Source organism: Abramis brama (assembly GCF_963993115.1).
Source record: "Abramis brama genome assembly, chromosome: 5".
Classification (NCBI taxonomy): Eukaryota; Metazoa; Chordata; class Actinopteri; order Cypriniformes; family Leuciscidae; genus Abramis; species Abramis brama.
In genome coordinates, this window is record NC_139967.1 from 15,003,297 (window position 1) to 15,025,952 (window position 22,656).

At 38.0% G+C, this 22,656-nt stretch overlaps 1 protein-coding gene across 1 annotated transcript; it reads right to left on the bottom strand.

The window, feature by feature from the left end:
- Nucleotides 1-193: 193 nt before the first annotated feature.
- rasl10a (RAS-like, family 10, member A) lies at nt 194-22,564 on the bottom strand. Its single transcript, XM_084115354.1, has 4 exons — nt 21,810-22,564; nt 21,428-21,696; nt 4,734-4,858; nt 194-2,976 (listed from the first exon to the last, which is right to left on the bottom strand). The coding sequence occupies exons 2-4, from the start codon at nt 21,641-21,643 to the stop codon at nt 2,706-2,708; spliced, it is 612 nt and encodes a 203-aa protein (XP_083971480.1). The 5' UTR covers nt 21,644-21,696; nt 21,810-22,564; the 3' UTR covers nt 194-2,705.
- Nucleotides 22,565-22,656: the final 92 nt, after the last annotated feature.

Below are 22,656 nucleotides of genomic sequence, written 5' to 3' on the forward strand. Positions count from 1 at the left end.
TTTTTATATAATATTTGATATTTTTGTATTATGTTTTATAGAATAGGTCCGGCAGACTTCAAACATATGATGTTTTGGGATCTCACCAGTTGATGTCGCCACAGAGCTTCAAATGTGGTACAAGCAGTTAGATTGGGATATCAGACACAAGTGATGTATAAAATATTAAACATGCGAGGAGAATAGCTCAGACGTCGTTTGAAAGGGTTTATTAAATTTTCATTGATGAAACATTACAACTACTAAAAAGACAACATTTGTTTCCATATTAGAAAAAGCAGGTAGCCCTTTAAAATCTAAAACAAATTGACATAAAAAAAAAAATATCAGACAGTCCTACCAAGAGAATCCATATTCAGCATGTCTGAAAGTTCAGTCTAAAGCCTTTAACATTACTAGCACAGGACACATTCCACAAGAACATGACATCTGCTACATGTTGTCTAGTCCTCAGTCCACAACCATAACACTGTGTGGCATGCAAATGTATGAGCCCCTCTCTGCTGTTTTAGAACACTAACCTGACTGCATCTCCATCACTTACACTTAAACTACATGCTAAGCTTTACACTAACATTATACAAAAAAGACAAAAACAATGCTCAAGTTGTGTTACAAAGATCTGCTTGCACTCACTCATGTAGGTGCATACAATATACGTCAGTGCAATTTACCCCTGAATGATTTAGGTTTTGCCAATTAAAGCATGCAGCTCCATTGAACAGAAAACAGATTCTTTATGATAAAAAAGTCTGAAGGATGACCAAAGTTACTAACTTATTTATGTTTCCATCTGCTGACAGAAGTCCTCAGCTCTTTTAAGTCATGTAAGATGTGTACAAGTGCATAGATGGCTGTCAGAGTTGCATTTACGAGGAACGAGGGATTTTTCTCCTGTGCACACTCTGTCTGGTATGAAAATATGTCTTAGGAAAATGAAAATAGGAAAGCATTCGGGGACCATCAATTTTCTCAGTCTAGCAGTGCGACAGCTCTAGCTCTGAATCAACACTTCCACACAGCCAACCAATCATTCGTGCCGACTATCAGTACATGTCCAGAGAACAATCTCTATTTCAGTACATTTGATATAGAGTACCCCCCCCCCCCCCCCCCCCAAAAAAAAAAAACCTGAATCTCATTGCAGACACTGAACGAACCACATTAACTTTAATGTGTTCTGCATTCAGAAATGCTCCTCCAGAGAGGATGTGGATTGTGCCATACAGACTGCAGTCCACTGCAGTAAAAGCCTCCTCTGCATCTTGGTTCAGCAGAAATCTTCAGGTTTAGGGAAGCCCCAGAGGATCTGTTAGCTTTATCATCACTTCTCACAGCTTTTCGAGTGCATGTGTACATGCTTGCTGAAATCTGTACATGACACCTCACTATCCTGCCAGAGGAAGACTTTATTTTGTGCCTCATTTCTTCAATGATCTATATTTAGGAGGTAGGATGTTTGCCATTGTTACTAGATTTGGCAGGGCATATGTAAATTACAATGCAGTTAATATGTTTTGGCATATACCTAATCAATGGGCTTCAGAGGAAGTGTTTTGATGTTCACATAAGGCTAAAAAGTGTTAAGTTATTGACTACGGCCTTCACAAATCCACACTCAGGTAGACTGTGAACCCACAGAAGAACTTCATTGCCATTGTTACATCTGTCTGATTGAGCGTGATTTAAGGAAGTCCAGGATAGCAGACAAAGATCTGCAGGCATCTGTTCCCTTGTTCAAATATCAACCATGGGACAAAACACTGAACTGGAGTGGTGTACATGGAAGGACAGCTCATCAGAAAGAATTAAAACCATTCATTTTGCCATTAAAATGAAAGCTGTTCCAACAAGAAAATGTCACCCCAACCACACTGTACGAATATTATACACACTTTTGCCGGGTCTTTGTAAGGTGGACCAGAGAATTACTACACAGGGAATGGGAGAATAGAGAGGTGTTTGTCTGTGAGGTGCAGCATATGGTTAGTCAGGTTTATGAAGTGAAATGTTGTGGCAGGATCTGAAGTGTGCAGCTCTTTCAATATTAATGTCCTGAAGCAGTTTTGCAAAAGAGAAACGAGCCAATGAGGAGTATGTCATTGCTTCTGAATGTTAATCTAAAGATGACCATGATACATAAGAACTTGGTATATCATCTCATTTGTTGCTGTTTTTAAATGGCACTGTAACTACAGATAATTCCAAAGGGTTCTCAAACTTTCACTCATCATTATTCCCAAACCCTAATTATGTTCTATCCCTTCATAAATGCTGTTTCCAAGCAACAGTTAAAAAACGGTCACTCTGGAATACACAGCATCTGAATATAAATCAAAGGAAATAAATTATACTCTGTTTGAGGCCAATGCAATATCTCACTCTCATCCTGACAGACTTTGGTAAGATGAAAAAAACCCTTATCTGCTTCCATTTTTCTGTTTGTTAGAGAACGCTGGAGAAAAGTGAAATCAGTAGTATGTAAGGTAATCCATCAGATGAATGCATCAGTTACAGAGGCCCCTAGGTGGTAGTATTCCAGCCATTTCGATTGACAGTTTGTCACCAAAGCTCCATCCTCGTGGTTCAGCAAAGTTGACTTTAAGTATACTGACTTAGGACCAGTTTAAATCAGAAAGCACGGAAAATCTGAAAACACAAACTGGTCCTAAATAAGCATAAATTCAAAAAAGGCTACATATCTGTCACATGACATTACAGCGGTTCCTCTGCAATGCCCCCTGGAGACGGATAGAGGTGTGGTTTGGGCGCAGTCCTCGCGCCACGGCTATTCCCAGGAGCTCTTTAAAGAGCAGAAGCACATGCCAGTTATACTTGGCGGAGCACTCGACATAACCGCACTTCCAGGTCTTCTTCACCAGTACAGACACGGCCCTGCGCTGGGTGAACCGCTGCCGCTGAAGGTCCCGCTTACTGCCAACCACCAGGATGGGCACCTCACTACTGTTGCCCACTCTTACGGAAAGACAAAAGAAGAGACAGAGAGGTGGGAAGAGCGATAGAAAAAAAGTCTTAAGAGGGAATTATCAAGTAAAACAAACCGACCACATGAGTATTGATCCATTTCTTACATGATATTTATGTTGAACATAATATTTGTTCATGTTTGCAAACTATCTTCAGCAAACATGCACGGACACACGCACAAACATTAAAAGCCTCTCAGCTCCTTGTCACTCTCTACAAAAAAAGGCACAGAGCTTATAATGTGTGCTGGAGAATGATGATGTGTGTCCTTTCTCGCTTGACTGCTTGAAGGTCACACTCGCACATAATGGAGAATGAGAGCGTTTCATGTTCAGGGGGCTTCAAACGCAAGCGTGTGCATTTTGTTCAATTGAAAAAAGTGTAATACATTTAATTGGCAATTCAATGGTGCACAAGGAGATCAAATGAAATTGAGAGATTGTACTTTCTCATTTGCTTAGAAAAAAATTATATATGAATAAATGTAGCTATTAAATAAATGTCTGGCCAATTAATATAGGCTTTGAGTATCTTTATATAATAACAAATTATGGGACCATGTGTACACAAATTGCGTATCATAAATATTTAATAGGTTTAATTTAACACATTAAGTGTAATTGAGGACCTAAGGCCATTCCATCTTATTCATTTTAATATTAAAACGAATACTATTACTGTTATTATTCCGATTCTGCTAATTTTAGTTCCGTCAAAAACTGAGGATTTATGCTGTTATATATGTATTTCAATATTTGTGTAAAAATAGAGAGAAAGAAGAGAATGTGAGTAATATCAGCACAAAAGAAGTGAATAATCTGTCACACATCAATTCCATTGTGCTTCATAAGTCTACACACCAATCCGTCATGTCCGTGTCTGGCTGATTTATCCCCTTCATACGGTTTATCTGTGCTTTCTCAGTATGACACCCCTGTCTACACCCTCGCTATCTCTCAAACCTTTCAAGTCCATGTTTAGTCAGAACACTTTTGAGAGATCTTCTACCTCAGCTGCATGTATATTGAGTATACATTCAACATACATCTCCATGCATTCTCTAGTTATTGGGAATATATATATATATATATATATATATATATATATATATTAGAACCAATAAGTGATCATTAAAAATAATTAAAAAAATTGTCCAAAGAACTTTTTTTTGCATTAAGAAATGTTTTCAAAGCAAATGCAGTGAGAATGTGAAGCATTTGTAAAACAGAGGTTTGACATTGTGGGTGAGGGACAGTGTTAAGGGTTGAGATGGCTGCATTTTCTGTCATTCATTCAGTTCACATAAGGCCTTTATGCAAATATATGATGCTGCACACAATTTATGGGCACAAGACCTGCATATGTAAAAAGATTTTCTCACTGGCATCTATTATATTCTTATCAGCTGTAGTGAATGGTGACAGTGTCTATGCTCTGTAACTGTCACTCAACCATATTCTCAAATGTCACCTTATTATCTCAGCATCAGCTGGGGAAACAAGGGCCAACTGTTATTAAAAACATCAAAACCAATCAGTAGTTTGTCACTGCAGCTGATACATTCACATTAATCTGTGCTGATGTGCTACTAAGCTGAGTAAAAAATGGTTTCAATGACCACAGTTGGTCCCACTCTAAAAATAACAGAAGGAATGTCTTTTTATTGGATCTACTATAACATGATAATCATTCTCTATTATTCTTTGAGGTGAGTAATTTCAGTTTCCGAATGAGCTCTGTCATACCTGTTATCCACAATTTGCTGTCGGATCATCTTGACATACTCAAAGCTCTCCACGCAGCAGATGTCATAGACCAGAATGTAGGCGTTAGCACTGCGGACTCCTCTACACCGCGCATCCAACCACTCCTGATGGAAACAAACAGACAAAAACACTTAATCAAACAGAGGATGACTGATTGACTGCTGGAAAAAACAACAACAGATAATTACTTGTTTATTTGCAATGTTAGGAGGCCAATGTTCAAATACCTTCCAATCAAATATAAAACATTTTTTACCACATTGCACGATGCTGCATTTTGGTTGCAGTTAGGTTACATAGAAGTAAAACATTTAAGGTCAAGAAACTGTAACTGCACAGCCTAGCAAGGTTGTGTCACGTACCGCTCTGAGATACACGGGTTGAAACTCCAAACGTAGTAGTTTATCGAAAGGATAATCCACAATCATAGTCCAAAAGAGGTCAAAAGCACAGGGTAAACAGTCCAAACAATGACAGGCAAGGCACAGGCAAACAGAGAAATCCAGGGCAACAGGCAAAAGATCAAAACTAGTGATGGCAATTTCAAAACACTGCTTCATGAATTTTGTTCCGAATCAATGGTTCGGAGCATGTATCAAACTGCCAGAGTCACGTAATTTCAGTAAACGGGGATGCATTATGTCATAACTGTTTCGGAACGTTTCGGAACACTTCAAAATTTCAATGGTTCACCGCTGGGGGCGATGATCTCAGTCAACCCATTAAAGGTGCTCTAAGTAACTTTTTTACCTTAACTGAACAGCTTCGGAGTCATTGGAATGGTTATATTACTTATTTCGGGTTGAATGGTGGTCGTTTCGCACCCCCCTGGTGCCCGTGAGCGGAAAATACGCACTTGCAACTTTGAGCCGGCGGGCCGCCGGCCGCCGCGTCAGAAAGTCTCGCGTGATATCAGGTCTTGCGATGTAAACAATTGCTTTACGGCCAGAAGAAATATGCTAAAATGCTGTCATTATTGCGCTCCCTCACGCTGTTAGAACCCGAATGAAGAAGACATTTTAAAGAATGTCCCATCTGCTTTGATGTCGTTAATCTACTAGCCTCTGGTGTCTGAGAATCGCCAACGAGTTTTTACAACAGTGTTGTCAAATATCTATTCCGAAGCTGTGGGGGGAGCTCTAGAGAGAAACCTGCGAGCAAAAAGCGAGAATACAGCGAAGAAATCCCGAAACTACTGAGCCCTGCTTTAATATGAGGAGTCACTGAGAACCAATGAACAAGTGTCTATGGGTTTTACCTGATCTCTGATCAGTTTTATACATTTGTAGACGTTTTATTTAGACATTAGTATAATTAAAATGAGTAATGGTAGTTAATAGTCTCTTATTGGCCTGTTTAGCTGAGCCAATCATAGAACAAATAAAACAATTTATAAAAAAAAAAAATGTTGTTGCATTTACACTGTTCTGACCACTAGGGGTCACCGTGGAGACGGGTGTTGAAGCCTTGACACAATATAGCACATTTTTTCAACTAACCCTGTTCCACGAAGCCTCAATCTGCCCACCACTAATCAAAACCAAGACACAGACAACAAGGATACAAGGCTCAGAAATGTAGTACAGACGTACACAAGACTTCGCAATGAATGACAGAATGAAGACATTTTAATGTAAGCTTAGTGATGCAAGTGTAGCGACAAATTTAAAGCAGGCTAAGATTGATTAGATGAGGATTAGTAAAAGTATTCAAATATCCACCAAAATCAAGCCTTTTGTACTCCTTAAAAATAAAAAAGCTAATTTTTTTGTTTCATTTGAGCACAAAACAAAGATGAAACAAAACAAAGAAGAGCTTTTTGGCAGCAAACACTTAATATGGGTTTGGTGCACACAGGGATAAAAAAAGTACCAAATGTGTAAAATGAAATACTCTGCTGTATCTTTAATGCTGTGGGCCTAATTTTCTGCCAGAGGCCTGGGACATCTTGTTCAGATACATGGCATCATGGATTCGATCAAATTCCAACAGATAAAAAATCAAAACCTGACAGCCTGTGCTTGAAATCTTATAACGGGCCATGTTTGGATCTTCCAACAGGACAGTGATCCAAAAACAAACATCAAAATCAAAACAAAAATGGGTCACTGAGCACAAAACCAAGCATATGCAATGGCCATCCCAGTTCCTGACCTGAACCCAATAGAAAATGAGTGGGCTGAACTGAAGAAAAGAAGCGCCAACATGGATCTGGGAATCTGAAGGATCTGGAGAGATTCTGTATGGAGGAATGGTCTCTGATCTCCTGTCAGGTGTTCTCCAAACTATCAGGCATTATAGGAGAAAACTCAGAGCTGTTATCTTGGAAAAAGGAGGTTGCAAAAAGTATTTAATAAAAGGGGTCAAATAATTGTTCCCAACGTGTTTTGGAGAAAAACATTTATTTCAAAATGTGATTCCCCCCCACTTTCAATTATTTTACTTCAATGAAAGGTTCGATTTTTGCTATTTTTTTAAAATAAAATATCAAAAGGATTACCAATGCAGATTTTTTTTTTTCACAGCCATCTTTGATCATATTTACCAAGGGGGCAAATAATTATGACCACCACTGTAACTATAATATAACTGCAATAAATACATTTTATTTCTAGAAAAGGCCAAAAAAGAGAGAAATAAAATACAGCCCAAACAATATAATATGTTGTTGAAATGTGTCCAAAAAAAAAAAAAAACTAGGCAAAAATTTTGCTTTAGGTTTTGAACAAACCTTTAATTAATGAAGCACAAGTTCTCTGCTGGTAATCATGAAAGAAGCCCATATAACTGAATGTGACTTTAATTACAGGAAAGGCATAAACAGGTAAAGAAAATAGCACAAATTTATGTCGAATCACATTTCTTTGTACAACAGTTTTCTTTGTTCCTAATGGCAACTATCTATACTCTGACCAAGGCATTGAGAGCACAACATGCACTCAGGAGTGTGTGTGTGTGTGTGTGTGTGTGTCTATTGTCATTTGTATGCTGGTGTGTTATAGGGCCAATCTCATTAGTTCAATAGAGAGGGGGAGAACTGGTAAGGTTGCAGCCAATGAATAGTAATGATTTACCCACAGTAATTACATATCACCGCTGAATGAGGGACAGCTGAAAGAGGCAGCGAGCTAAATCTTCAACCGTGACACAGTGACCTCAGCTCCATTCTCCCTCCTTCCCCTCTTCTAAGGAAGCTCTTATGAAATGAACTGAATATCAAGTCCACTATTCATTTACATCATCAGATGTAGTACATCATGTCATAGCATGACATTAAATATTGTATTATTTGATTTTAACATGATCTGCATTGGCGTGAATTTTTAGTGAATATTGTACAACAAAAAATGTGCAACATCTTTTGTTTGATATTATTTGTTCGTACAGCAGCGCCTCAACTGCTAATAATGAGAGTCACACGTTATTAAAGTCCCTGTGGAATGGATTTTTTTTAAATTATTACTCTAATTCTTTTAATTTTTTAATGGAATATTGCATTGTTTATTATAAATGATTTATCCATCATTTTTAAAAAGTTCATGTGCCCATGTAATTATTCATCAAAAAATGTATTTCCCCTCCCCCTCACAACATCATCTCGAAACCTCTCACCTCCATTAACATGTCAACATCAATCAGTAAACAAAAAAAACAAAACAATCCAATCAATGGACTAAATCAAGTCTCACCCTACTGTTTTTTTCCGAGAAGCAGTTTCACTTGGATATATATCACAATAGGGAAGAAAAGATGATCGCAGTTTCCATCTCACGCTGACTTTAAATACACTTGTCAATGCAAAACACTGTGATCATAACTTAAGCTAAAAAGGACAAGACTTCATGCTGTCAAAAGTCACAAGACTATCCACACAACATCCCTATATGAACCAAACTCTAAAGAATCAGTGATTGTACTGGATAGAGCTAGAATTTGGTGAAATTCCAGTAGATCCTTTAATTGCCATATTGATTGTGATCTGCATCTGTGGGTGTGTGTGTTGGGGTTGAACAGAAGAAAAATCGAGTGAGAGGGGGAAGTCAAATTGAAGCCATTTGTCACAAGCTGATCTTGCTTGTAAAGAAAATCGATGCCAACTGTCAAAGACAGTGTTTGCCCATTCGTCTTGACAGGGAAATAATTACCTTCATCCTTTTACGACGTTAGAAAAGCAGAACACTGCTAATATTTTACACTCAGAGATGACCCCTCTGATGCTGCACTGAGATTCACACTCACTCATTAGTGTAATAATGTAAGCAACTAGGCGTGCAGATAAACACACTGGCAAATCATTATAGCATAAACCGACAAGGGAGGAGGGATATTTCAATTGAAAATGAAAATTCACCATCATTTTCATTCGCCCTCATGTTAATCCAAAACTGTATGACTTTCTTCTGCGGAACACAAAATAAGTTGTAGACAATGATGGGTCAAAAACAGCATTTGGACCTCACAGACTTTCAGAGACTTTTTTTCTTTCTCCAAAAACAGTGCAAGTCATGACAGAATTTTCACTTTCTGCATTCTTATCACACGCTCCAGCTTCTGACTGATCTTCTATAAAACCAAAAATATAGGAGGGGAGAGAATTTGTGTCTTTAGCTTTAGTCCTTGATGCTGAATATGAAGTCTCTGTCTTTCCCCCCTCATTTCTCATTTGCTCTTTCCATCTTTTTCAATTTCCTGCATATCAAAAACATATGCCTTACCCTCCGTCTCCACTGGGAAATCTGACAGTTCTCAGACCCTATTAAGCACAAACTCAATATTCTAAGAGATTTCATGGAGTTCTAGCTCAGTGATCATTGGTAGATTGAAGCAATTATCTACACCGGTTTTGGGCATTAACTATGGATCCAGAGCGCAAGACCAATCCCTGTCAATTAAACATGAGCCTTAAAGCTTCCGGTCTTTTCCGTGGAGCACTGTTCTGACATAAACGCTCCCTCAGTGTGCCTGTTAGATGTTTCAGATGCGCTGCTTCCCTGTGAAAGCTAAAAATAGAAGCTTGTCTCTCTCTCCTTGTGAAGCCACAGTGCCGTTCTCCCCTTTGAGTGTGAGTTAGAGAGAGGACACATTCAAATTCACTTTCATCATGATTCAGCATTCTCCTCTGGGCAAGGAAGGTATCCGCTTTAAGGAAAAAGATCTCTGGGACTTTGGAAGACGTCCACCAGAAATTGCTGAATGGGTAACTGTGCTGCTGAAAGCTGCCAAGTGAGTTCACGAAAACATGATCTGATCCATGTACGTGTTTGATGTTCTACTGAATGGACAGCTCGGAGAGATACTATTGTTAGGCTAAAACAGGAGCAAGAAAGAAATTAAAAATGTAGTTTATACATTAAAATGTTTTATTTTTTTATATTATTTTTACATTTGATATATTTTTTATTTTTAAAATATAATTTTATTATATAAATAAAATCATATAAAAATGCAAAAATGTACATCTATCTTCTGTGGAAGTCTCAGAACCAAAAAATGTTTGTCCAATCATTTGGACAGGATTTCTTACCTGCCTATCAGCCTATGAATTTGCATACCTCCGCGCACCTGCTCGTGCAGACATCACGCATCATCAGCACGTTCCTTAAGGCTACGCAGAGTCACTGAGTGCCACAAACAAACAGCAGCGGCCTTTTACAGTTCCTCCTGAACCAAAACAACAAGCTAATGTCCTTTCACACCATGTCATAACACCGTATTAAAAAGCTGGCAACCCGTGACGTTCTATGTCAACACTATCAACGCCGAAATGAATCTGCGTTATGTTGTGTGTGCTGTGAGACATGAGGTAATTTAATGGCGTCTCTCGTGGCGCTTTGCAGAATCTGCTCTGGCTGTGTTATTGAGGAGACGTGGCTTTGGAGACGCTCTGAAGGGAGTGTGGGATCTTATGCTTTCAAAGCTAGCTTGCTATTGCTCCAAAATTGCCTACCCTACCTTTAATACGGTTTAAATAAAGGAGTAGACTAAAATTAGTTTTTTCTAACAGCATACCTAAGCATTGATTTTCTCACCTAATATTGAATATTTCTTTCTAAGCCAACTGTTTATTCGTGACTGAAGGCAAAACAAATACTTTCAGCACAGCATTAATTTATATATGAAACAGTCAGGTTATATACAGTGGTGCCAAATGTGGAAGTAAAAATAATCCAGAAAAGCACTTAGACAAATAACTGCATGTCTCAGTTAAATCATTACATGCCACATTATTACGCATCATCTTTATTTGTTACTCAGTCCCTGATAATTGATGCTATAATTAATGAATTATATTTCTTAATTTTATGCTGAGGTGTACAGCTAGATTTATTGTATTGGCTTCTTCTTTTTACTACTCGCTGACACTGTGATTTATGACTATGCATCCTAAATCAGAGATTACACTTTTCAGGCGTGACGAAAATAATGAGAACATCTGTCCTTGAGACAACCCAGTGCTGAACTGCATTTGTTTTAAAGCCATGAATTTAAAATTTGACTCAAAAGCTTGAGAAATCTCACTCTAGCAGGAATATTCCACGATAAAGATTCTATTTCTGTTGAAAAGTTGTTAAAGCTGTGGGTGAGTGGCTACTTGTATATATTTTGTATGAATCTAAACTGGTTAGACCATAATCACATTTGCAGTTCAAACACCTATAAGAATTATAGATTATCAGATCATTGTTTAAGAAACAAAATTATCTTTCACATCACAAATGACCCTTATCAAAGGATTGAAATAGACAGTGTAGTTGAGAGAAAAAGCGAGAACCATAGAATGAAAGGAAGAGAATGGAATGAAGAGTCAACGTCAATAAAAAGTATTCCCAAAATTAGAGTTGGCAGTGTCAATTTCAAAGCCACTAAGTGACAACCCAGAGCTAAATGAAACAAGACCCTACGGCCATTGAGAATCAGTCGTGTCAGAACACAGAGCAGGAAAAACAAAATCCAAAGTTAATATTCTTAAACTCCATTGGCTAAAAGTGCAACCAAAATCCCCAAGGCACACAAACACATTATGTCCTCAGCTAGTGGTGAGTAACCTAGTTCAGGAGGAAGTGCATGGCTCTGGGCAAAATTAATTCTATCACATTCTGCGGACCATTACATGATCAAGCAAGTGCTGCAGACATGGGGGAATGTGTCACTGAGCTCCCTGTTGTCATTATTCACAGAGAACAAGAGCATTAATAGGAAATCCTGAATCATGCTGGCTTTTGATCTGATCCATCTGCCATGGCATCATGTGAACAAACTGTGACATTCACTAACCAAAGTTGCCAAGCAGTCAAAAATTATTATTCACAGTTGTCTATACAATGAATCTCAGCAGATCTGTGTGAAACTATTGCACATTGCATTGGAGTACAGAGATTTAGAGTACAGGACATATTTCGCTGAGCCATGATGCATTATTGGGAGATGTGAGGATAGCATTTTTTTGAGTATTTTAGCATTGAATATGCCAGGGATAATCCACAGCTTGATGTGCATTACATGATTTTTGTGCACAATGTGGAGGCAAAGAACCACCCAACGTAAAGCAGAGGTTTCTGTTTCTTTGTGTGCACAGCGCAATCTCCCATCTCTCTGTGTGATTGATGTGTGTGTGTGTGTGTGTGTGCTTCAATGAAAGCAGTGCAGTAATATAGAACTGTCATTAAACTGACTGGAACAATCTGTGCATTACACGGTTTGAACGCACACCTTCCAGCCAATCAGAATTGAGAATTGGTATTATGGTAAATTATTGTTACCATAACTAAACAGGTCTGTCATAGCTGGAGGAAAAAAAATCGAATATAAATGAATGTGTGTGCGCCCTTCAATGAAAGCAGCGCTTTAATATTGAACGTGCTTAAACTGACCGGAAACTACCTGTGCATTACACCTTCCACTTCCATTACACATACCATTAAGTAATAGCAAAGACTATAGATATAGAAAGACGGTTCACTCCTATTACTTATGAATGGGAGAAACTGCAACACGCAATATGGTGTAATACATCCCACCTTCTAAATAAAAGAGCCAATCACTGATTGCTGAAGCTGCTGTTAGAAGCTCCGGTTCCCATAGAAACCTGAGACTCGCGCTTATATGCACATTGGCTGGTCTAGCCTGAAAAACAAGCTTTTTTAATGCTACTTGAGCATAAGAAACAACATTAAGGACAGTTCAAGTTAGATTTTCTTGCTGATTTGAAATATGTTATTTAATTGTGAGTTCAACAAGCAGTTTTCAACATTTTAGGATTCCCTCATTCAAATAGATATAGGACTTGGTCTTGATAATAGCCATTGTTACCATAACTAAACAGGTCTGAAATATCTAAATAAAAAAAATAAAAAAATGTTTTTATATATATATATATAAATGAAATTACATAACATTTTTTTGTGATTTATACAGTATGTTGCTTGCACACAAAAAAATCTGAAAACATAACTATTTTTAAATAAATGGTCAGTCATGCTTTTTGTCTGCATAATGTTGCAGTAACAGTGAGTTGAGCTTTATAGTGCATCACTTTTAGGCTTGAAGCAAGCAGTTGCTTTTTATGTCAATTTTTAGGTGGCTAAGTTTTTATTAGCTTCTGGGTTTAAGCTATACTTCACTTTTTGTCTATGAATTTGCTAGTGGTTAGAAAAATCGAAACTGACCTTTTGTTTTTGTTTTTTTCATCATAAATGTCTGCAAACACTAGCACCTGTCACAAGAAGCCAGAAGCATTTTAATAAAGATGTATCAACACACACACACCTTCTCCTTTATGTGCTGCAGCCCATCTGTGCCTTTAAGAGAGCTAAATGATGTTAAGCTGCAGTGTGTTCCAGCTCAATTAGATTGCAGTGTTTTAATGTGCTCTGAGAACTTAAAGCAATGCCCAACTCCCCAAAATCCCTGCACGTTCATGATTTTTTAAATTCCATTTTGCTGACATGACATCAAAACCACTTACACTGATTCTGATTCCCTGGCACCACGTATAAGGATCAATCCCTTGTTTAAAATAACATCTCCAGTCTATAATAATATTTATTTTTCATTGTGTTTTCACTGTTGTCAATGCAATAAAGAACCTAGCAACAATCAAAAGAATCACTTGTTGCCGGGGTGACCTTGGTGGTCTCTATCTGGAGTGGGGCTTCAAGCTCTGTGAAGTGGTCACGATGCAGGGAATTTACTCTAAAGGACTTCCAGGCAAAATAAAGTGAAAAAAACCCTGACAAGTAGCATTTTGCATTCTGTAAACCTCACAGAATCTTTCAGACGATGACAAACCTAAAGGGAGACAGACCTAGGGAAACACTAGACCTCTGCTAAAAGTGTGTCTGCATGTTCAGCGATTCGAATATAAAGCTTACAAAAATGTTAAACATAAACTATAGGGCTAAGACCCAGAATCTGCCCTACCTACATTTTTGCGTCTTAAACGGACGAATAAACACAAAATTACAGCAAACTGCCCATTTTGCCTCGTAAGCATAGTCTTAACTGAGATAAAAAAATAAAAAAAACTCTAAATGAATGCAAACAGTTGTGAGAAAATCTGATGTGTATTTTCTCCACTGTTGCTTAGTTAACTATGATCACGCGCGTGAACTCAACAATCGACTACTATGGACTTCGACCGAAAACAGGAAATAAATACAGCGCTGGCCAAATTAACTTCACTTTTATTCATATCTTTCACATCTACTGCAGTCAGATTCACCGTGTTCACTCTGAAGGAATCACTCATATTGGCTGTGCACTTGTAATGACACATCAAGGATGTTAAGAGGCTAAAAGCAGGTTTAAAACTTGCCACATTTAAGTCAACAGGGTGCAAATTTTAAAAAGAGGATAACACGGTGTAGGCAACACCGATTTTTGTCGTTGTTCTCTGTACTGACAGCACTCCAAATTTACAAAAAAATGAGCTCAATGTTAAAATTGACCGGAGTTCTCCTTTAATGTTAATTATAGAACAAAATAAAATAAAATCTGATCTTGACTGAATAATTCTTTGGCTTTAATAGGATTAATATATATTTAATTTAAACATTATAGTATTTCGTACCTGAATACTACCTGAAATCAGTTTATTTTATTTGTATCTTTTTGTTCTATTAAATTTATTAGTGCTATTGCTTGTAATTTGTTCATTTGTTCTTATTTTATACTGACTGTAGTGTTTACTTGTCTTTATTTAACATTATTTAATTCAATAATAAAATATTTAATTAAAATACTATTTTTTTATTTATATTTATTATTTGTGTTTGTGTGTGTGTGTGGCAGGGCAAGTAACCAGTAAACTCCTTAGAGTTAAGCCCTGTGTGTTTATATATTGAGTACCTTTGAGGACCTGCCCCTTTTGTTATAAAATAAAGTTTCAAAATCTATTACAGGGAAAAAATACAGTAACGTTAAAACTCCAGCCCACCAGGAAGAGGAATGTCACTTTGCCCACCTTACATCTCAAAGCTGGAGCCGGGCCTGCTCAAACCTAAAGGGAGTTGGAGATAATTTTGTTGAATTTGTGTCAGTCTTAAAGTGCCCCTATTATGCTATTTTTAAAGGCTCATTTTGTTTTGGAGGTCTCCTAAAACAGGTTTACATGCATCAAAGTTCAAAAATACTTTAATTTTCTCATAATATTCACTGCACATCACCACATTTTTCAATGATTATCAAACGACTTGACGGATGAATCAGTCTCTCTAAATCCCTCCTTTCCGTGAGCTAATCTGCTCTGATTGGTCAGATGGCCCAGTCTGTGTAAATAGTCTACCACTTACAGCGCATGTCGGAAAGAAAATGTCCATTACAATAAACTTCAGCTCAGGGGGGTAATCGAGCTCTCGAATAGCGTACCACCCCCGGGGGCCGCCATTGGCTAACAAGCCATCACCTGCTGTTAGCATGCCATTGACTCCCATTCATTTTGGCGTCACTTTGACAGCGAATAACTTTACATCTGAGGCGTTTAAAGACTCCATTTGTCCATTGTTTATTTCTAAAGAAACACGAAAATTTATAAAAGGCTCCATTACCTTGTATCTTACGTTATGGCCCCGTAGAAGCCGTTTTTGTAAAAGTAGGCTAACGATTGCGTCATAACCACGCGACTCTCTGGAAATTACCGTATAGACAGGAGGAGAAGCTCGCAGTCAATCAGGGGGACGTGGAGGCATAAAGTCAAGGGAGAAGCCCATAGAGAGTCATAAAGTTGCTCCTGCTCCTAGCTCATGGACACCTACTCACGCTCTCCGTTTCTGCAAGATTCGGAAGGGAATGATTCAGATTTCTCTTGGCACAGCTACTAGAAGACTTACAACTGTCAGACAGGCGGCTCACGTCACATCCACGTCGTCAAGCTCAGTTTGAGTCTGCGCAGTACGCTCAGCCATCAGGAAGTGAGAGCTTCTAATTTGCTTCACTTTTCTCCGTTGAAGTCTATGGGGTCGCTGTGTCCAGTTTATATACTGTCTATGCTTCAGCTTCGGCGTCCGGAGGTTTCCTACAGCTCAGCGATTGTACACACTGTAAAGACAGTAACGATGACGTTGATTTTACCATATCAATCCATATCTAGTTATTCAACCTGAACCTCCATCGTAAGGACGACTTCAGCAGGACGTTTCTCAGTAGTCGTATTTCCATTACCTCCGAAACACGTCAATTCCGCAAAAAATCCCATTTATCGCAAAAAAGTTTTTACGCTCGCTCGTGGTTTTTCAAGCAATTCGAAAAAGAAATATTTTGCAAAACTGCAATGGAAACAGTTTTTGCGCATTTACAGGTCAGCTGACATGGATGACATGGTATGTTTGGACAGAATACGAGACAGAGTTCTTTATTAAATTCATAAAAGACAGAAGAATTACAGGAATACTGGATTCTAAACCTCAAAGAAATGCCACAATCAAGACCTCGAAGCAGATATGAGGGAGAAACACCCAGAAACACCTCATATGTGCCGCTCTCAAGTATAAGGGTGTTTCCTTGACATTAATGATTGGATAACACACATACGTCTTCTTCGATTAATAATAATGGCCAGTGCAGTGGCTGGGATATACATAAACCTAACAACGTCCGTTGCTATGATTTTTGGAATGACTTATCGCGAGAGGAAAAAATGACGTTGTAGTCGCATAACATCAGTTAATGGAAACGACATCATTCCGCAATAGTTTTTTGTCAACATTTAGAAAAAAGTTTTGCGCAAATCTGTAATGGAAACGCACCTAGTGATACACTACTCATTTTGAGGTCCATTATGAGATGTTGCATCTGTAACCATCGTGAGGATCAGCATTAGCATCAGCATCAGCATTAACAATTGTATGTCCATCAACAAACAGATGTGTATACTATATTTCTAATTTATTGCGGTGCACATGCGGAAACTGTATCAATAACGGTGCATATGATAGCCCAGCACTAACGTGAGTTACTGATGTAACAAACGTTCAAATCTTGCTCCATTCTTTAACTTTCCTCAAAGTAGTAAGAACGACAGACAATCAGCATTTATAGATAGATTTAGGTAATAGTGGCCCACGGCCGCTTAACAGAAGTATTTAAAAAAGACAGTAATAACGTGAGTTATAACGTGAGCCGGTTAGCCGGAAACTTACACAATATAAAACATAAAACTGCGTATTTTGAACACCCGGTAGAAATTATATACATCAATAATTATTCATACTTACAGATTGTGATTCTGAGGAGCAAGCTGGTCCAAATAATCTGGGTACTACTACTGACCCATCTTTCAAGAGCAAGCGTTTTGCGAATCCCACATTGAACTCCGAGATTTGAAAAGCATGGAGTTGTCAGTAAAATTACGTGTTTGAAGGTGGGACCAGTTGTTCGAGGGCTGACAACATACAAATTAGACATATGCAAATGTATTTTCTAGTGACGTACAACCGTCACACAGTGGGATTCGGATTACAAACGACTGGTATAGGCGGTTCAGAGTCCATTCTTTCTTTTGGGAGACAATAACTTACAACTTTGCAGAATATTTACATTCACAAACAGCTATATTACACAATGCATAAAAGGGAATATTTGAATAACCATAATTTAAATCCAAAATTGAACAAGATCATATTCCTTGAAAAGGGTATTCTGGATTTTTAGCAGTTTGCTCTGAAGAGACATGTCTTGCAAGTAGTTTCTGACAGTATTAAGAATTGAGCGGCAATGGTTTGTCTGGATTTGTAAGGATTTGTAGGATCTAGCATTGTAATACTCTGGTATTTAGCTATTAGACATAGCAGCACTACTTGGATTAATTGCATGCTTGAATTATTCTGATTTGTAAATCGCTTTGGATAAATCAAAACATCTTCAAAATGAATAAATTTAAAACTGATGTAAATGATGATAGCACAAATTAATTACATTTAACTTCTTAGCAGATGTATTCTAAAGATCTGCCTTCCTGCAGAGTTTGTTATCAGCTCCAATCATGCATACATGCAACAGCTAATCAAGCCTAAAAAATGAAAATTGCAATCAGTTGAGCAGGGTTAGAACCCGTGACAAAAGTAGATCTCAGAGAGAAGGATTGAGCAAAACACTGCATTTCATGCTACAGGTGACTGACAGAATATGTTGGTGGTTTCAACAGAAAACTCAAGTGATGCAAGAACACCTGAAGATGTATTGGTAAAAATACTAGCAAAATATGATGTGTCTAGTTCTGACACTTCATTAACAAAAACAGATTATTTTGCCACTGTGGATTATTCCAAAACTTTAGTAATTTGATGATCTTCTAACAAGCATAACTGGATGGGTGCGTTAAATGCCAAGACTGTTATATAAAATAATAGGAAGAGTAATAGTGTGTTTGTGACAGAGAGAGAAAGATGAGAGGGAGAGATGGGGGAGGACGGGGGAGAGAGAGAGAGAAATATTTGCCAGAGGGAGGATACAGAAAATAAGCTTACAGATGCTCAGTTCAAGCCATGTCTCCATAGCAACTACTCCAAAATGAGATATTTTTTTCCTGAGGAAAGCCCCTCTCTCCTGAAGCAATACACTAACATACCTCAGGAATCTCTATCTATTTATGGATCTGTAAAAGATTTACTTTGATTTGATTAAAGTTTACAAGAACAAAACAAGAACACATTTTTTTTGTTTTTTCAAGGATTGGAAAGTGTGAATTTGAATAATTGCATGCCAGAGACAGTTTACGGGTGCAAGGTCAAACTGGTGGATTAAGAATCAATTTCCCATTAAAAACAGGCTCCTGAGCCTTTATAACACGAGACATATTTCCATCACTAAAAAAGTGGCATATTTTTGAGAGGAAATTTTACAATTCATTAATAAAACTCTTCCACTGTGCCTTAAAACTTAACCACATTTATACAGATTCTTAGGCCCAAATAATAATAAAACAATTTAAGTGCGAGAACGAGTGACAGGAAGCAGACACGCGCTAATGGTTTGAGCGCAACCACACAAATCACGTGACATGAATTGTACGCAGTAAAAAAAAAAAAAAAAAAATTAGTCAAACAGTAACTGTCCTGGGTAGATTACTTACAAATTGTAGTCCGTTACTGATTACAAATTACATGACAAAATTTTTAATTAGCAACATATCCCATTACATTACACATTTTAGGTAATAATCTGGGCCCGGTTCCCCAAAACGTTCTTACCGCTAAGTAGTTCTTAACCTATTCCTTAACCTCTCTCTTAACGTTATGGCACGATTCCCGACACGTTCGTACGCTAAGTATATCTTCTGTAAGTCACACTTTCGTAAGGTTGGTCTGGACCACTCTATAGCTTTACCTTATCACTGTTGCAGGTCTATACGAATATAATTATGAAGTTTTAATACACCCAGACAGTATTCAATTAGGCTAATTCAAGTGTTTTCATGCAAAGAATAAAATTGTCATTACACTGATTGTTGTTAGATTTTTAATTATATTATTATACAATATTATTAATTTAATTAAAAACGCTTTTAAAGGCCAGTGAAAGCATAGGCTACTGTCAGTTAAGTCCTATTCGGACGCTAATATTGTTTCTCATGGGCTTGTATGGTATTTTAAACATTTATAGGGGTGAGTCGGTGATTTTATTGCCTTCCGAATCCATAATGTCAGTGTTTTTTCTCACCCAACCCGCGTAAAAATCCCTGGCCAAATTAGTAGGCTACCTACTGTTTTTTGACAAACATGTCGTGTGTTAATTTAATTGCAGTCTGAATCCACATCTCTGAGTTTACAAGAAGAGATTCAAAATCCACTGTTTAAACCCTTTTTGATCACTGCCGAGCACCGAGATGTAGGCCTACACTTTTATTACTGAAATGCTGGAAAGTATTTCCAAGAACAATATTTCATCACAGCTCCACCTCAGCGAACAGAAATGGGAAAGAGAAGAAAGCACGTAAAAATTTGAAATGGTTATTATGGCAGCAATATATGATACAATTTTAACATATGTAGGCTATTATAGTTTGGTTTATTTTTATCCCATGAGTCCTAATAACTGCAATTTCAACTATTTCTGAAGTGCTTCTTTTATAAAGAACACCGCTTTAATGCAGAGAAGCAGCCCCTGCACGAGAGAATAATTGATTCTCGAGCCATCAATATCAACCAATTCAGCACCATCACCACAGACAGCACCCGGTAACGTCGCACGTAAGAAGGTATATCTTAAGCAGCTTCCTAAGGTATGGTTCGGGGAACACACTTAGGAACATAAACAACTTTGGTAAGATATATCTTTCGAGTCTTCTTAGCGCGCTAAGAGTGAGCGTTATCGGGGAACCGGGCCCTGACTACTTTTTGATTACTTTTTTAGATTACTTTTGACCTAACTCATTTATCACATTGCACTATTTTGATATAAAAATACAAAGAGAAAGAAAATACATTCCATTCTTTGTTATCAACAACACGAAGTGCATTAAATATTAGCCTAAATTACGTCAGGATTTACCAAACTGGGGTTCTTGAGTTTACTAAGAAAAGCTAATAATTAGGCCTAAATAAATCATAAAACTTTCAAATTGAAATAAATCATTTTAAAATAATAAAAATTACAATAATGGCACGTGACATGACATGTTTTAAATGTGTTTCAAAGACAAATGCCTTCCAAAGACACAGCAATAGGCCTAAATGAAAAATAATAATTGTGTTCATCAGGAGTTGATTTGATATGTGATGTTGAATCCAGTGCTCAAATACTTGTGACTAGTGACTAGTGTATGGTATGTGTGTATGTGAATGTGAAATTGCTAGAGTAGCCTAAACGTTTTAATAAACTTAGCATTAGTGGAAAATATTTCAATAGATTTAACGAGACTACATGTAGGCCTAAATGTAAAATGTATTAAATACTTTAAAAAAATAAAATAAATGTTTTTGGGATGAAAAGGTTGAATGACCTCATCATTTAGGCTACGTTTAAAATATTAGGCCTATAGCCTCAACAAGACAATTATGTCGCCTAACTGTTACAGTAAAATCTTATGTTTTATCTGTTGAATACATTAGCCCATGTGTTTATTCTACATTTTATGTTGTTTAATTAATGTTATTACTGTAATTAATCACTTAATGCCATGTGTGTTTACGCATCCAGCACTTTGTTAGTAACGTTAGTAGCTGTACCAGTTAAGTTACCTGACTAGGGCTTGAAGGAAAGGAGGAAATTGGCGGGACATCCAAAATCTTCAGGTCGTACATAACACCGTTAAGAATGACCGAGGGTCTGTACACGTATCTCGTTTGGGTTGGATTGTAAGTCTCAGAGAAGTCATTATAAATAAACTGACGGATGATAGAAGTTTTCCCGACTCCAGGCGCTCCGATGACGGCGATGCTCAGCGTCTCGACCATCCCGCGCGGATCAGGACTGCAGACGACGACTATCGATCAAGACACCTGGAAAACTGCTCAACAAATCAAAACAAGTCATGTGAATTGTGAGCGTGCGTCTTTTTGTGTGTGCATACAGCACGAGAACATACTTCGTGGATGCTGAAATAAATAAGAGTTTGCTCACAGATCTACTGTCTTCTGGTACATTTCGTTATCTCTTTTGGTGAAATACACCGTAGGCAGCATCCGTTATTGAATGGATCAACAAACCAACTTCAGTCACTGCGGCAGTTGCGCTGTCTTCTCTGCATTCCATTGGGGAACAGTCCCTCAGTGCTCCACGGTATTCCCAGTATTCCCACACACAGCTCTGGAGCTCGAAAACGTCAACAGTATCCAACAGTATCGATTTGGCTGCTCTCTGGATGTGTGCTCTTCGTTCTCGAGGTTACCACTGACCCTTTCTCCTCGTAACCTCTCATACCTTCCCACATCATCTCAGCAGTGTGTGCTGCGCGAGCGCATGAGTGCTCGCTTGATCGTAAACCTCACCGCAAGCCAAATGCAGTCTGCGCAAATAGGTCCATCGTTAAGCTCCGTAAGATTGTAGCAGGTGGACTTTATTCGCACAGACCTCTCGTTGAAGCTACACTGAAGCATTCACCCTCCCGTGTTGTATACTAAGCGCTGATCCTCCGCGCGCACTCATGTGGTTCAGGTTGGCGCGCGCGCATTCATTGCTGTTTTAGGCTTGCGCTAATGTTTCCTTGCAATAAAAAGCTCTAAAAGGTCCCTCGCGTGCCATATCCCGAATTTACTTGTATTGTTGGAGGAATAGGCAAGGTGAAACTGTATTGTGTCTTTCCATCTATCTCAAGCAGGAATAATGAGCTATTGTTTGTTTAGCACACAAAAATTATTGGTGATATTCAGCACAATATCAAAACCGTACCTTAAGCCACAACGAAGAGAGAATCTGAGTTTTCAAAAACCGCTTCTCAAATTCGCACCACACAACTCCACTTCCGCTC

Bases quoted from the DNA above. Each gene is read 5' to 3' on its own strand.
- rasl10a (XM_084115354.1), bottom strand. From the start codon at position 21,643: ATGGTCGAGACGCTGAGCATCGCCGTCATCGGAGCGCCTGGAGTCGGG. The intron at 4,859-21,427 runs GTAACTTAACTG...TGTTTCCATCAG, and splicing joins TTCCTTCAAGCCCTAGTCAG to GAGTGGTTGGATGCGCGGTG. The intron at 2,977-4,733 runs GTATGACAGAGC...TCTTTCCGTAAG, and splicing joins CAGCAAATTGTGGATAACAG to AGTGGGCAACAGTAGTGAGG.